General features: G+C 44.1%; 1 protein-coding gene across 1 annotated transcript; it reads left to right on the plus strand.

The window, feature by feature from the left end:
• Positions 1 to 383: 383 nt before the first annotated feature.
• Positions 384 to 15,324, plus strand: UPF1 (UPF1 regulator of nonsense transcripts homolog (yeast); the record flags this gene model as incomplete). The annotated part of the gene is made up of 23 exons (XM_008947678.1): positions 384 to 526; positions 957 to 1,046; positions 1,608 to 1,775; positions 2,651 to 2,831; positions 3,393 to 3,554; positions 4,210 to 4,294; positions 4,470 to 4,568; positions 4,761 to 4,869; positions 5,704 to 5,863; positions 5,987 to 6,105; positions 6,370 to 6,534; positions 6,763 to 6,877; positions 7,071 to 7,214; positions 8,023 to 8,236; positions 8,419 to 8,536; positions 9,829 to 9,985; positions 10,979 to 11,121; positions 11,778 to 11,952; positions 12,659 to 12,740; positions 13,261 to 13,422; positions 13,710 to 13,927; positions 14,359 to 14,481; positions 14,601 to 15,324. Coding segments are annotated over 22 exons (3,129 nt in total), but the record flags the coding sequence as incomplete, so codon positions are not given.
• Positions 15,325 to 15,900: the final 576 nt, after the last annotated feature.

Below are 15,900 nucleotides of genomic sequence, written 5' to 3' on the forward strand. Positions count from 1 at the left end.
TGAAGATCTTGTTTTCAGGTAGATAAAACAAGGGATGTAAAAATGTTTGATACTGCTGTTTTGAAACTGCTGTTTAAGTGGAATTTTGGGTGTTGTGTAAGACTGCATAGAGAAATATAATCTGCAGAAAAAGCAATCCCCTTTTGTTAACTTCTTTCTCCTTATCAGCTGGAGTTTAAATAATCCTGTAAAATTGGAGCTAATGAATATATTGATTATATAACTGGTGTGTGTTTCAGCTCTTACCAGAATTGCTCTTTCCTTTTGAGCTTTTCTAAATTAAACACAAGTTTCTGCTCTGAGCAGCAGGGATTACTGTCCTCAGCTCCATGTTTTGGAGTCTGTTTGGATTGTATAACTTAAGCACTGACCTTGTATTTCAGGTTAATGGCCCTGATGGCATCCTGCAGAATGGAGCTGTGGATGATAATGTGGCTAAAACCAGCCAGCTTCTGGCAGAGCTGAACTTTGAAGAGGATGAAGAAGATACCTATTACACAAAGGATCTCCCTGTGCATGCTTGCAGGTGAGACCTGATCTCTGCCAGGTTTGTTACTTCCAGAGGCCAGGAGCACTTTGTGTGAGTGAGAGGTGTGTGCTCAGAGGATGTGGGGGCTTTGAGGGCAACTTCCTTGGAGACATCCAGTCACTGGCAGGGGAGTGGTGCCCTGTGGTGAGCCCCTGTGTGTACACAGGGCAGCTGTGGTGGCCAGCAGGGCTTTCACCTCCCTGGGGAGCAGGAGGCTGAGCCACACCAGGGGGAAGGGTGATGGTGGCAAGTGTCACACTGCTTGTGACTCACGAGTGGAGCTTGTGCGATGCTCTCACCAGCGCTCGCGTTCCCAACTTTCACTTCCCTTTACTTTTGAACACCACTCAGTAGTTTAAATCTTGTATTGGAATGTTGCTAGAAGCAAGTACCCAACTGCTTCCTGTTTCTGCATTTTTCATTCCAGCTACTGTGGTATCCATGACCCTGCCTGTGTGGTTTACTGCAACACCAGCAAGAAGTGGTTCTGTAACGGGCGTGGGAACACGTCTGGCAGGTAAGCAGTCAGATGGTGGAAACAGCAATGGCAGTCTTGTTTTAGAGTGTTTGTTTCGAAATGATACCACTGTGACTTACATTTTGGTGATGATTGAAGCCTGGTGACTTAAATGTGAGCCTCCAACCTCCTTTAGCTTTTCCACTATTAGCAACTTGGAGCTGGATCTCAGCAAGACTTGAGTAATTTCTCTGAAGTGACTTTGCTGCTTGTTGCCCCCTCCTGTGCTCCTGCAAAGCACAGGAGAACTCATGTTCTTGACCCTTGGAGCTTTGGGCAGCTTCTTTCAATTACTGCTAACATAAAAAGAATAGGAAGCTTGTAAAACATTCTTTTACACTCATCTACTTTAAAGCATTCATGTACTGAGAAATGACTGAAAGTGTGTTAGCAGTGCCTTTGCTTGGCTGGAGAGAGTGAGATCTTGCCCCTGTCTGCTACAGTGTAAATGGATTTTCTGTCTTTTAATAACTGAGCTCTGATCTATTAAGTTAGGAATAAATGTGATTTTTTTTTTCTTTTCCTGTTCAATTTATATAAATGTGTCTTCTCTGTTTCCAGCCACATTGTTAATCATCTTGTGAGAGCGAAGTGCAAAGAGGTGACTCTCCACAAGGATGGACCTCTAGGAGAGACTGTCTTGGAGTGCTATAACTGTGGATGTCGTAATGTGTTTCTCCTTGGCTTTATCCCAGCTAAGGCAGACTCCGTGGTTGTTTTGCTGTGCAGGTGAGAGAATGCCTTTGGCATGTTTGTGGCAAGTTATTGCATAACCTTGTTTCTAAAGGGCTTTCATTTTCTACCCATATACTCTTAATTTGCCACTTTTTCCTTTGGGTGGTTGTATAGGCTTCATGAAGTCTACACTAAGTAGATAACATGATAAAGGAATGTTCCATTATGCTGAATAAATGTCTTAGTTATACAGAAAAGCATTTTTCACAGATGAAACAGCCCTTAATGGAAGTAAGGTGGGTTTTCCCCTTCTTAAACTGATTTTTTTCAGGTTTGGAAGAGTTAACAGATCAGCTCAGGAAGTTACTCTGGAGCCCTGTTGGAGTAGTGACTCCATTACACAGGGTGTTTCTCTGTCAGCTCTTAGTCATTTGAACACAAGACTACATTTGAGATTGTTCTCTCACAGATTCTATCAGAAATCATTTTTTTAATGGTATATTTTTTAATTAAATGGTGTCACCATGTATTTTATAATATAAGGTGTTTTTCTCTGGAATAAGTTCTAGTTTAAATGACAGGTAGGAAGTAATCCTGAGTGTTTTCTGATGTGTGTGTAGTCTTAGTGGACTGTAACCACTTTCAAAGGTGAGTATGTTATTTAATACTTTAGATGCTGAATTTTTCAGGTCTAGAAACACCCAAGAAATGCTAGTTCCAATACCAAGGGGTCTCAGTGTTGAAATAGCAAATATAGGAACTAAAAAATGAATTGGCCCAGCAGGATTGGCTCGTTTTGTTCTTTCCTTTTAACTGAGATACTTGAGTTGTTTTAAGAAACACCATCAACCTATTTTTGCACTTCACACAATAGACTTTTTCTTACACTTGTCTAATTTAATAATTTTTCCAATGTTTTGGTTGTGCAGGCAGCCATGTGCCAGCCAGAGCAGTTTAAAGGATATTAATTGGGACAGTTCACAGTGGCAGCCTCTCATCCAGGATCGCTGCTTCCTTTCGTGGCTGGTGAAGATCCCATCTGAACAGGAGCAGCTGAGAGCCCGTCAGATTACAGCTCAACAGATCAACAAACTGGAAGAACTGTGGAAGGTATGTGCTGCTTTTCAAATCCTGGTTGTGTTTTACCAAGCACTAGTTTTGAGCTTTTATGAAGCAGCTGGTGTAGGAGCTGTATAAGGCAGGGCACATACTTGTCACATGAGGTTTAAAGGCTGCAGATTTGACAAGCAGTGCAACTGGGAATGGATGAAAAAAAATCAGGAGATGATATATCAAAGTGGGAAAGTTTTACCCTTGAGTTCTTCAGCTCTTATTCAGTTTGCACTGTCAGGCAAGATGAAGAAACAAGTTTCCTTCCCATATTGAGTTTTTCACTTGTTTCTGCTTTCTGATCACTGGCTGAGTAGGGAGCTGTTAGTCCACACTTGCTATGCAGTTGCTGCTTTTGGAAGGCTTTTCTGTACATCCTTTAAAGCCTAATAAACCTGGCTGGTGTGACTGAGGATGGCTTAAAAGGTCTTGGTGGAGTTTTAACAGGTTATTATACCTTTCTAACTTTCTGGAGTAGTAAAACAGGATATTATCAGCCCTGTTGCACAGTGAGAGCTTGTCATTTGTTTGTACTTAAAACATTTGTGCTTTAAATTCTAGGAAAATCCATCTGCAACCCTTGAGGACTTAGAAAAGCCTGGTGTTGATGAAGAACCACAGCATGTCCTGCTTAGATATGAAGATGCTTATCAATACCAAAATATATTTGGTCCTCTAGTCAAGCTTGAGGCAGACTATGACAAGAAACTGAAGGAGTCTCAGGTAATGGGCTTGAAATACTCCTGTTTGACACCAGAGAACTGGGCAGAAGCCCCCTCAAACACATAGTTGCTGCTAACAGCATAGAAGGAAGGCTCAAATGAAGTAAATGTCTTTAGTACAGTTCTCATACATCACAGCAATTATAGTATTAATAGTAATGTTTGATAGCAGAGAAAGGAAAGAAAAATCCTTCAAAATGGGGTTTTAAAAAACAGCTTGAAACACTGGGGAGCTTTGGTTTGTGTGTTCAGAGTTTCCCTCCAAGAACCATATTCTATAGTAGCACAGTGCACCTTGGCTGCCTTCTCTTCTCTTGTTTTCCTCACAGCCTGCAGGTACCTTTGTGTGAGTTTCCAGCCAAACTTGAGTTACGAGGTCGTGCAAGTGCTTAGTGAATGTTTTAAAGGTGGAGGGGAGAGAATAACACAGGTGGTGATTAGGACTTTGCTTCTCATCAACTCTGTTGTAGGACAGAACTATTTTCTTGCAGATGGTTTGAACTCAGTCTATAAATACAGATACTTGTCTCTACTGTGACACTAGACCAGCAAGTTTTGTATTTCTCTGCTATTTTGAAATGTAGAACAGTGAGGACTGTGGTAGTTGGCAAACATCTCTTTAAGAACATAACAGGTGCCTTTTTCTTTACCATTAGACCCAAGATAACATCACAGTCAGATGGGACCTGGGCTTGAACAAGAAAAGAATTGCTTACTTCACTTTGCCAAAGACTGATTCGGGTAAGGACAGCTTGATTCTATGTTTTGTCTTTACTTTTTTATGCCTGGTGAATAACATCAGTGTTTAAAGAACTGTCATGAGCTGTGGCCTGGGATACAAGATAAACTCTGATTTCTGCTGGGGGATGGTTGGTTGGTGGTGAACACTGAGAGCATTTTTTTCCTTCCGTTGTAGATATGCGTCTTATGCAAGGAGATGAGATCTGCTTGAGGTATAAAGGAGACCTGGCCCCTTTATGGAAAGGAATTGGTCATGTTATCAAAGTTCCTGATAGTATCCTTTACTTAGAGAGCCTTCAGGAGGCTGCATCGAAGCTGGAAGCCTCTCTGAGACAGCAGTAAATGTGTACAAAAGTAATTAAGAGATAATTTCAATTCGTCGTGGGGAGCTGCTAAAAAAAAGAAAATGGGGGAAAAATAAAATTCAAATTTTTGCTATAGATTACTACTTAACGAGGTTCTACAGATTATGGTGATGAGATAGCCATTGAGCTGAGGAGCAGCGTTGGAGCACCTGTGGAGGTCACTCATAACTTCCAAGTGGATTTTGTATGGAAGTCTACTTCATTTGACAGGTACTGAAAAGCACTTCAAAACTGGCAGATAGTGGGTGCAGTCAGAATGTATTTTCCTTTCCCTTCCTTGGGAATTTTTGAAGAAAATGTGTTGTTCCCTGACACTAGCAAATGGAGATCTCAGTGTGCCTGATGTATCAAGTCTATGACCAAATAATTCCTCCTTCATAAAACAACAGGCCTCATTTTCACTACAAATGGAATTAATCTGAATGCCATCAAACTTATTTTTTCCTCATTTTGAAAGCAAGCTTAAGGCTTGTTGCAAATGCATCTGAGGGAGAATTTTATATAAGAAACTTTAACATTCAGAGCACAGCACTGAAGCAGTTACTAGGAAGAAAATTAGCCCTATCCCAGCTGAAACCAGCATAGTAGTTTAGTTTCCTGAACATTGTGAATTTTAGTTGGTATTCCTAAGTTTTGAATCCCTTTAGCTGGAATTTCAAGGTGTTTGAATCTACTGTGAGGCCAGTAGGCTTCAGACATGTCTGTACTGCATGTTCTAAGAAAGGATTTTGTTCATTATCCTCAAAGAGATGTACTGAGTACAAATTTCTTCAAATCTTACACCTAAAATTACTATTGTAGCTTCTGTAAAAGGTTGGTGTTTCTCTACTGATTTTTTTTCTTTATAATATTCACATGGGGAAGACCAAGCTCTGGGTTCTCAGAGTCTTAATGTTTGCCTCTTAATTCTGTTAGGAAACAATGTATGTAAATCTTTCCCCAGGATGTTATAATCTGTTTGGTGAATCTTTGTCTAGGACAACTTGTAGCTTGGTCAGGTCAAACTGATGATTTCTTTTTTTTCCTCTCCTTCCCTTGTTTCAGAATGCAGAGTGCTTTAATAACATTTGCTGTGGATGAGACTTCAGTGTCTGGGTACATCTATCACAAACTCTTAGGTCACGAGGTAGAAGATGTCATTATTAAATGCCAGTTGCCAAAGCGCTTTACAGCACAAGGACTTCCTGATCTCAACCATTCTCAGGTAACCTCATCCTTACTGCACACAAAGTGTGAGAGAGGATTTATGCATAGAGGTCGAACAAAATTGGAACCTCCTAAGTGTCAAATGCTAAACAGCAATAAACCCACTGGTTTTTTTTTATAGGTTTATGCTGTGAAGACTGTCCTGCAGCGTCCTCTGAGCCTTATTCAGGGTCCTCCTGGCACTGGGAAGACAGTGACATCAGCCACAATCGTCTATCATCTGGCTAGACAGGGCAATGGGTAAGACTGTTCTCTCTAAATCTTCATCTGAGGTTACTTTATTAACAGAGAATCAACTTGATTTTAAAAGATGAAATCATTCATATCCTTGAATCAAAAGGACTTTTCAGAAGTATATTTTTCTGGGAAGACTTGTGCTAATTTCAGAGAATACTCTTCTCCAGCCTATTTTTTTAGGGGACATGATTTATAACAGATGATTTTTTTAAAAGTCTAGTGGATAAAAAGTTTACAGCTCATTGAGACTGACTTTTTGCTTTCAAGGCCTGTGTTAGTCTGTGCTCCAAGCAATATAGCTGTAGATCAGCTGACTGAGAAGATCCATCAAACTGGACTGAAGGTGGTTCGCCTGTGTGCTAAAAGTCGTGAGGCCATTGACTCTCCTGTATCCTTCTTGGCATTGCATAACCAGATCAGAAACATGGACAGGTAAGAAACAGTTGAGGGGGCAGGGGAATGATAAAAAAAACCCAACTGACATGTTGTGATGGACACAACTAATTAACTGTGTAATGATGATGGTGTGTATGTGCTTAATTTGATAACTGTTTTGTTCCGTACAAGTGTCTGTACATACATAATTGCACAAATGAGTTTTACTGTAATCCTACCAAGTCATTAATTAGGCTGTAAAGCAGAATTCCGTTTTTTCTTCAGCATGCCAGAGCTGCAGAAACTGCAGCAGCTTAAAGATGAGACTGGAGAACTGTCATCTGCTGATGAGAAGCGTTACCGTGCGCTGAAGCGGACGGCAGAGCGTGAACTACTGATGGTACGTCCCATCAGGTCCAGCAGCTTCCACAGCTGCCCTCTCCCACCTGAGGCTTAGTTACCCTTTACTGATGGAGTTCAGAGTACACTTTAACTTCTGGGGGCATTTCCAGAGGGGTATTGGGTAGTTTTCCACACAGCAATACTGTCTGTTGATAAGCCCATGACTGATCCCGGTTGCGTTTCTGTCTCAGAACGCGGATGTGATCTGCTGCACTTGTGTGGGAGCTGGGGATCCAAGACTTGCCAAGATGCAGTTCCGCTCCATTCTGATCGATGAGAGCACCCAGGCCACGGAGCCCGAGTGCATGGTGCCAGTCGTCCTGGGGGCAAAGCAGGTAGGAGCCTTTGGACTTGGTAAAATCACACAGTCCCAGCACGGTGGGGTTGGGAGGGACCTCTGGAGATCATCCCATCCAAACCCCCTGCTCTAGCAGGGTGCCCAGGATGGGATCCAGGCAGGTTTGGAGTCTCTCCAGAGCAGGAGACTCCACAGCCTCTCTGGGCAGCCTGCTCCAGGCTTGGCCACCCTCACAGCAAAGATGTTTCTCCTCCTGGTCAGACAGAACCTCCTGGGTTCCAGTTGGTGCCCGTTGCCCCTTGTCCTGTCACAGGGCACCACTGACCAGAGTCTGGCCCCAGCCTCTTGCTCCCTGGGGGCCCTTTAGCTCTTGCTCAGCACTGCTCAGATCCCCTCTGAGGCTTCTCTGCTCCAGCTGAACAGCCCCAGGGCTCTGTCATTAAAGAGGTAGTTTATTAACAGAAGGAGTAGCATCAAGCAGTAATATTGGCAGTGTGGGCATGTAGGGATACAAAATCCTTTCCTTCCATGAAAGATACTTCCATAATATTCATCTAAATTACTATTTTGTCTTAGTCCAGTTAGTTTTCCATTTCTGACAATCTTTGCCTAGACCATGTTGGTCCTTTTGGAATAGTCTGGAACTGAATAAGATTTCATGAGAAATGATCAGCTGAAAAGCAAGTTGACCCTAAAGGTTTATAAGCCTTAGATTAGATCTGAAGCTTACCACGAGTCAGCCTGATTAGCTCCTAACACATTTTACAGTAGGATATTGCTGTTCGTAGCTATTGAGCAAACTTCAGAAAACAAAAACTCTCTAAACCCTTTTTTCTTTCCCACAGCTTATCCTTGTGGGTGACCACTGCCAGCTTGGCCCCGTTGTGATGTGTAAGAAGGCTGCCAAGGCCGGGCTGTCGCAGTCGCTCTTCGAGAGGCTGGTGGTGCTGGGGATCCGCCCCATCCGCCTGCAGGTGCAGTACCGCATGCACCCCGCCCTCAGTGCTTTCCCCTCCAACATCTTCTACGAGGGCTCCCTCCAGAATGGTGTCACTGCAGGTGAGCAAGAGCTGAGAGTCAAAGGATTCTTGAATCTAGATGAGTTTTTAATGCATTCGCTTAAAAAGAGAATTGCCACTACGCTGAGTTTTGAGTCTTTAAGGTGCTTGGATATGACAGTGAGTGTTCTTGTTAGTTTGTGCTCACTTTTTTTGATTCTGCTGGTTTTTTGTGCTCTTCAGCTGACCGTGTGAAAAAAGGGTTTGATTTCCAGTGGCCACAGCCAGATAAGCCAATGTTTTTCTATGTTACACAAGGACAAGAAGAAATCGCCAGCTCGGGCACCTCCTACTTAAACAGGTAAACAAAATTCAACACTGAGCTAAAAATTTACACTGGGACGAAGTATTTTAAGGATCTCAAATGTAAGGGAGATTATTAAATTAGTGTTGTTAATCCTGTGACATCCCTTGGGGTCAGTCACAATCAATGAGGTCAAGGGGAAGTGCAGTAACTCAGTTCCTGCTGCAGACCACGTATTGGAACGTTTCTCTACCCTTCAGAATCTCTGCAACAAAATTCATAGTGTCCTCCAGTCACTGTGACTTTTGGTGCCATGCTATGTGAACAAAGGTGGAACAGCTAAATAAAAGCTTTGTTTTTGAAGAAGAGCTGTTTTCTCTGGGGGATGGTGTCTGCACTTGAAATGAGCTAACCCACAGACCTCAAGTGTGCTGGGACACAGACCTCCAGTGCTATTGATTCTTTATGTTCTGCAGCAGTTGTAAATTAACTAGAAGTTGTTTGCTTTTAACAGCTATGATTGAACCTGCTTGTGTGCCTTTTCTAATAAAAGCTGCTATCAAGGGTGGTGCAGGCTGAGCTGCATTTCAGGATGTGCCCTAGGCTCCCTTTATAGTAAACAAAGAGAAAAAGGCATCTCCAGTGGGAGCAGTTCAGATCTTAAATGGGTTTGAGTTGTTATGGGGTGTGTTTCCATCACTGGTAGTAGGAGTGAGAGACAAATACCTAATATGTGGGATGAATTTGGGCCAGCCAGTGAACTGACCAGAGTGGCAGCAGGAAATGCTGATCGAGTCAGAATTCCAATAGCTCCTGAAGCAGAGTCCAGAGCCTCAGGTTTTGGTGGGGGTGTGAAGGGAGTGGGAATTTAATTTTCTTTTTTCTGTCTCTCTTTTCTGCACATTCAACTTCTTTTTCAAGGAGTGAGCTTTAAGCACTGCTCCTCCTGGTTGTATGTGCCTGGAAGGGAAGCCAGAGCAAGTTAGGAAAAATACCTGCTGTGGTATTTTTAATCTCAGCCTGTTTCATGAACAGCATGTGCAAGACTGAATGCAACAAGCCAGATTGTGCACAAAAAAGTGGTACAATCACTGGCTGACAGACTGGCATTAAAAACATTCTATATTTAAAACTTTAGGAGAAAACAACTGAAGGATCTGTTTGCATGGCTGGCTGGAACATTTTTTAATCTTATAACAGTACATGTGTATGTTTAACTCTACTAAGAAGATCCATTTTGGAGCAATGGCCACCATGAATCCTGCTGTTCCAGGAGGTGTAGTTTAGTTCTGAGAGGGTGCAGGTATATGTAGGGAGAAATTTTAAAATAAACAAACCTCTCTTTCTAGGACGGAAGCTGCCAATGTGGAGAAGATAACAACAAAGCTATTGAAGGCTGGTGCCAAACCAGATCAGATTGGCATCATTACTCCTTACGAAGGTCAGAGATCCTACCTGGTGCAGTACATGCAGTTCAGTGGTTCCCTGCATACAAAGCTCTACCAGGTATGGGGACTGTGCATGAATGGGAACACTTGGATGCAGAGAGGCTGGAAAAGTCATATTGTGGAACTTCACAGTATTTTCATTCTTGGTCTGGCTTCTTGGATGTCAGTCTGTTTACTCTTCAGGCATTTTTGAGTTCTTTAAGGTTTGAGTGATGAAAATAGACGAGGGAGAGGAGTTTTGGAGGATTCAAATGCCAGCAAGTGTCAGGGGAGCAGTTGGCCAGATAAAGGAGAGAGCCTTGTTAAGGTCTGTGGAAAGGAGTCTTCAAAGAGTCCATCCTCTGAGGACTCACAGAAGGGAGAGGTCAGCTTTGGAAAAGCTTCAGACAGCTTGTGCCTTACTAGATAAACTCATTGTGCCAGGAGACACACAGGAGCCCAAGCTCCATAAATTCTGCTGGTCATACTATTTACTTGCTTGGGAAGAGATCCTCCCATTGGTGGAACTCCTCTACCAAATGCTAAAATTTGTAGCTCCAAACAAGAGGGGTTGTATGTGCACTATACTCTTGTTTTGCAATACTGAGAACTTGGTCAGTGGTTTCACTGAAAGAAAACTTGGTGGAAATACTCTAACTTCTGCCAGGAATGATCTGTCCCTCTGATTCAGGTTTCTCAGTAGCTGGGAGCAGCAGTGCTCATTTGGACCTGCCTTACTACAAGGTTTTGGAACAACCAGAAGTTTTTTTGACAGCATACCTAAAAAAGGGATAGAGCAAATTTCCATAGAGCAAATGCCATGGGGGAAATGTGAGAACCAGAAAGCAGCGAACATAAAAGTAATTTGTCCTAAACCAAGACTGTCTGTTCTTCTTCAGGGAAACTGTGTAGCAACCAGTGGAATTACTAAATCCTTCATCATTACAAAAATAACATTTTTGTCCAATGATGGAAGCTGCTCCTCCACAGCCAGTGTGTTTTGCAATGCCTGCTGGTAGCATAACTGTTTTGCACTCTGCTTCCGTGATTTACGTGTGTTCCTCTCTTTCAGGAAGTGGAAATTGCAAGTGTGGATGCCTTCCAGGGCAGAGAGAAGGACTTCATTATCCTTTCTTGTGTGAGGGCCAACGAACACCAAGGGATAGGATTTCTGAATGACCCCAGGCGTCTTAACGTCGCTCTCACAAGAGCAAGGTAGAGTAAAACTGGGCAAATCTTTAGTCTGGAGACCTAATTCAATCTGCTAAAGCATCAGTGCAATCCAGCTAACAAGGTCTGTGGTTTGTGAGTAGCAGGCATGTTCCCTATGTGATTTTGGGGAGTCTGGAATGATTTCCACATTCCCTACAGATCTCAGGAACAATCTCAATTGGTGTCACCACTGTTGAAGCTGCCACGTTGTTCCCCTTCATTTTCAGGACAGAATTCTTCCCTTCATCTGCTTCTGTGTCCCTCCAAGAGAACTTTATTTTTTACCCTTCTGCTTCTCTTAGTGGATTTTAATACTGAGAAGGGTAAAGTGGAATCAACACTATGTTGGTTGGCTTTCCAACCAGTATGCTGTGGTGGCTGGTTGAGGACACTGAGTTTAGCAAGGCTGCAAAAGGAAGTTTGTGATAATGGAGAAACTGGCTGCAGCAGTCTCCTTTCCAGTGTTTGGTCATGCTACAGAAATCCTCTGCTGTAAGCAAGACAATTGCATCAGGGTCTCCTACACCTACCACTGTGGCCTCTGCCAGGGGCCTCAATTTGCTGTGAAAGAGATGATTTTGAGGCTCTTTTGGCATTAATCTGTAACATGGCTTCATTTTCAGTCCCAAGTTAATTGCAGTTTCTCTGCTGTTGTCCAGATACGGAGTAATTATTGTTGGGAACCCAAAAGCTCTGTCTAAACAACCACTTTGGAATCACCTGCTGAATTACTACAAGGAGCAGAAGGTTCTGGTGGAGGGACCACTGAATAACCTCCGGGAGAGCCTCATGCAGTTCAGCAAGCCCCGGAAGCTGGTCAATACCATCAACCCAGTAAGCTGACCTCTCCTGGCCCTCAGACAGTTGTGGTGTGAAGCAGTTGGGGGTCAATTGATCTGCTGTAAATGGATGGAACAAACAATCACCCACATAGCCTCACACCCCCTGAACTTTCCGTTTTTGTTGCCTGGTTAGTCCAGTGTGACAGTCACCTTCCTGCTTCTGCTGTTCCAAAGTGAAGCAGAAACTTTAGAAGCTCTGGAAAAGCCTTTTTGGTGCTTTTTTCATTGCTCTACTGCAAAATTTTATGATGGGGAACTTCTGAGGAGAATGAAAGGTAACTGGTTTGTGTAGAAATGGCAAGCTCAGCAGGCATCTGTACTTGATAGCATCGTACTTTAATCCTCAACCCCCAGGTTTCATAGTTAGGCCTTCAACATAAGTAGTATTTGGGGGGAAGCTTGTCAGAGGGACAGTGGTAGGAATAGGGCAAGGGAAAAACTGTCATCAGAACCTCAAAATAGAAAACTCATCAGGTGTTTCACATTATCAGACAGGCTGCCTATAGAATCTTATTTCTTGTCCTGATGTAGTTGAAATGACAGTTGGATATTTTGCAGGGGTTAGTGTCCTCAGCACTTGTGAAATATCCATGCTCTGTGGAGTTCTGATGGGTATTTACCCCAGAACAACTTGCACTGAAGTTGCAGTGCAGAGTTCTCTATGCAAAGCCTTTGTCTAACCCCTGTGTTGCTTCCAGGGTGCCCGTTTCATGACAACTGCCATGTATGATGCACGTGAGGCCATTATTCCAGGATCTGTCTATGACCGGAGCAGCCAAGGTAAAAGGAGCTGTCAGAACTAGATTGATTTTGTTTGCCCCAGCTAGTCTTTGAGCTGTGGCATCTTACAGATTTTTTTACAGTTTTATGTGTTTGAAGTGCCACTACAGACAAATAGGGAATTTAAGAACTGAAGGTGTTCATGGTGTGCCTGAATTTTGCTTTCTGTATATAGAAGGCCCTGCAGTCTAATTTGGTGTCTGCAGAGCAAGTGAAGGAGGAGGGGACAGGGAGTGTGTGTGTGTGAGAAGTGTTTCAGGAATCTGAGATGGTGCTGTGAAGGAGTAACTGTGTAGGGATGAACACATGTGAGGTGAGTCTCTGGAATTTCCAAGTGTGGGGTAAACAGTGAGCTAGAAAGACTGGTGGTTCTTGGCAGTGACAGGGTTATCCTGAGAATTTCTGGTGCTGATTTATCTTGCTCACAAGTCCTCCCCTTACTGGTGAAAGCAGGAATATGAATCCATGTGTGAACCTTTTGGATGCCTGAGCTCACTGTGGCTTTTCCTCCCCTCCCCAGGCCGCCCATCCAACATGTACTTCCAGACCCACGACCAGATCGGGATGATCAGTGCCGGCCCCAGCCACGTCACTGCCATGAACATTCCCATCCCTTTCAACCTGGTGATGCCACCCATGCCACCACCAGGGTACTTTGGCCAGGCAAACGGACCAGCTGCAGGTATGGGGCGAGGGTGAGGTGGTGCCAGAGCCACCCTTTAGGTCTGAGAATGAGTTTGGCTGCTCTGGGAGCAGTGCAGATGACAGCAGATGTGCTCCAGAGCCCAACTGTCTGGAGTATAAACACAACACCACCTACACTGGGGGTTCTGCCTCTTGAGTTCCCTGCTACGTTGAGTTCATATAGAACGTGGCCTCTGAGGAGAGGTCAGGTCTGTGTAGAATGAGTTAATTCTCCCCTGTTTGTGTATGGCTTCTGACTGTTGGTTGGGATCCACACTTTTCCAGGACGTGGGGCACCGAAAGGGAAGACTGGTCGTGGCGGGCGCCAGAAAAATCGGTTTGGGATTCCTGGAACTAGTCAGTCAAACCTTCCAAATAGTCAAGCGAGCCAAGACGTGGTGTCCCAGCCTTTCTCCCAGGGTCCACTGACTCAGGGGTATATCTCCATGAGTCAGCCATCACAGATGAGTCAGCCTGGGCTCTCCCAACCAGAATTATCCCAGGTAAGCAGAGTTGGATGGACAGTCTGCTCTTTTCCTTGGGTTTTGTGTCGGTGATCTGGGTGCACACACATCCTTGTTTCCTAGAACTGAGGAGGGTGGAAACTAAAACCATTTTGAATGACTCAGCCACATTATTTATACTCATCTTCTTGGTGGACTGAGTGAAATGTATAAATAAAAATTAAATGCTGCATGTAGACTTCAACTCAAGCCTTAACTTTGAACTTCTTGGCCTGTTCAACAGCCAGATATCACCAAAGGCTTTGTATTTGTGGAAATTAGGCAGTAAAAAGAATAGATCCTAAGAAACCCACAACCAAACTAAAAAAAAATCTCCAACAAAACCCCCCAGAGTTTGTGGCTGATGCTGGCTGCTCTGTGGTGAGAGGGAGCACTCCAGCTGGAGGTTTAACGCACGCTTTCGTTTTCAGGACAGTTACCTTGGTGATGAGTTTAAATCTCAGATTGACGTGGCGCTGTCACAGGACTCTACTTACCAGGGTGAACGTGCATATCAACAAGGTGGAGTGACGGGACTGTCACAGTATTAGAGTGTAAGGCACCCCACTGGGGGGTCACCCCTCTGCTTCCTCCCCCTGCCACGCTCCCGAACGCTGCGTTTGAGAGGAGTGACCCCCCCCTAACCCAGCCTGTTCTGCTCTCTCCCTTCCAGGTTGAGGAAGAAGAGCTAAGCTTGTGTGGAGCTTAGTTCATCAGCATTTTATTCTGGGTAATAAAAAAAATAAAATAAAATGGATACCTGTTTTCCACTGCTAAAACTGAAGCACCACTGTGTGAGAGCAACAGGAGAAAGAAACCAACCAACGGAGAGGAGAGAGAGAGAGAAAGGAGCGCGCGAGAGAGCCCACTGCTAGCTCACTGAGACCAGGAGACTGACCAGAGAGGAGAGAGCGCACTGAAGGACTGGCTGGCACCTCACGGGGAGGGCACCCCCCCTGGCATGAGTGCTCAGCTGAGTCCCTGCTCCCCCAGTCCAACACGCTCGAGAGAAGGACCTTAAGCAGGTTTCACTTCATTCCATACTTCTCTTTGCGAGCAGGGCATTGCTTTTCAGAGCAGATGGGGAGAGGAAAACCCTCATCTCAGAGTTGTTCTCGTTTTAAAGGGGTACTATATTTTAGCAGTAACTGTTTACATTTTAGAAGCAGAGTATCTGAGAGAGAGAGAGAGAGGGAAGAGTTCCTCAGTGACAGCGAGCCAAGCAGAGATCCAGCAGAACGTAGCTGATGCTCAACTCTGAGATGCAGGTTTTGTTGTCCAACACTGGCTCTGAAATCCTAGTGTCATCGTGTCGCCCACATTCTGAACGGGTCTTTCGTGACAAGGTGGTTTTAAAGAGATTCTTTCAAAGGGGCACTGAATTTTTTGAAGTTTGTCTCTGAATTCTTAGTGGTGGACCTGGGAGATCCTTGTTCTGAGAAGCTTACAAAAAGTTTAAAACTAAATTAGAGCACCAACCTTGAGAACTTTCAGTGTGATTTAAAGTTGCAGCAATCAGCCTCTTCTTCCTACATCGGATAGCAGTTAGAGCGAGAGGAGCCTGCGCGCTCGAGCAGGAGGGTTTCAAAGTGTTTTCTGTATGCTTTAATTGGCTACTGTCTGGACTCTACTCTGTGAAAAACAAGCCTTTCTGTAAGATGAACTTTGCGCTTGAAAGGGGATGGGTTCCTGTGCCCTTCGGCCCTGGAGGAGAAGATGCTAAGGGGCCTGCTTTACTCCTCCCTCAGATCTGGGGAAGAAGTAGTGGAAACTGGGGATTATATTGGTTTTGAAGTAAAGACTCTACAATGTTACTGAAGCAGGTTGGAAAAATGGACAAAGCAGGCAGTTGTTGGAAGGTGGCCTCTGGTAGCTGGGTGTAATTAGAGATAATGGGTTAGGCTTTGGCGTGGCTTCTTCGGTGACTAAGGCAGAGAGCTGAAGGATTCAGGGGTGAGAACCAAACCCGGAGC

The sequence above is a fragment of the Merops nubicus genome, unplaced genomic scaffold, assembly GCF_000691845.1.
Source record: "Merops nubicus isolate BGI_N331 unplaced genomic scaffold, ASM69184v1 scaffold12539, whole genome shotgun sequence".
Lineage (NCBI taxonomy): Eukaryota > Metazoa > Chordata > Aves > Coraciiformes > Meropidae > Merops > Merops nubicus.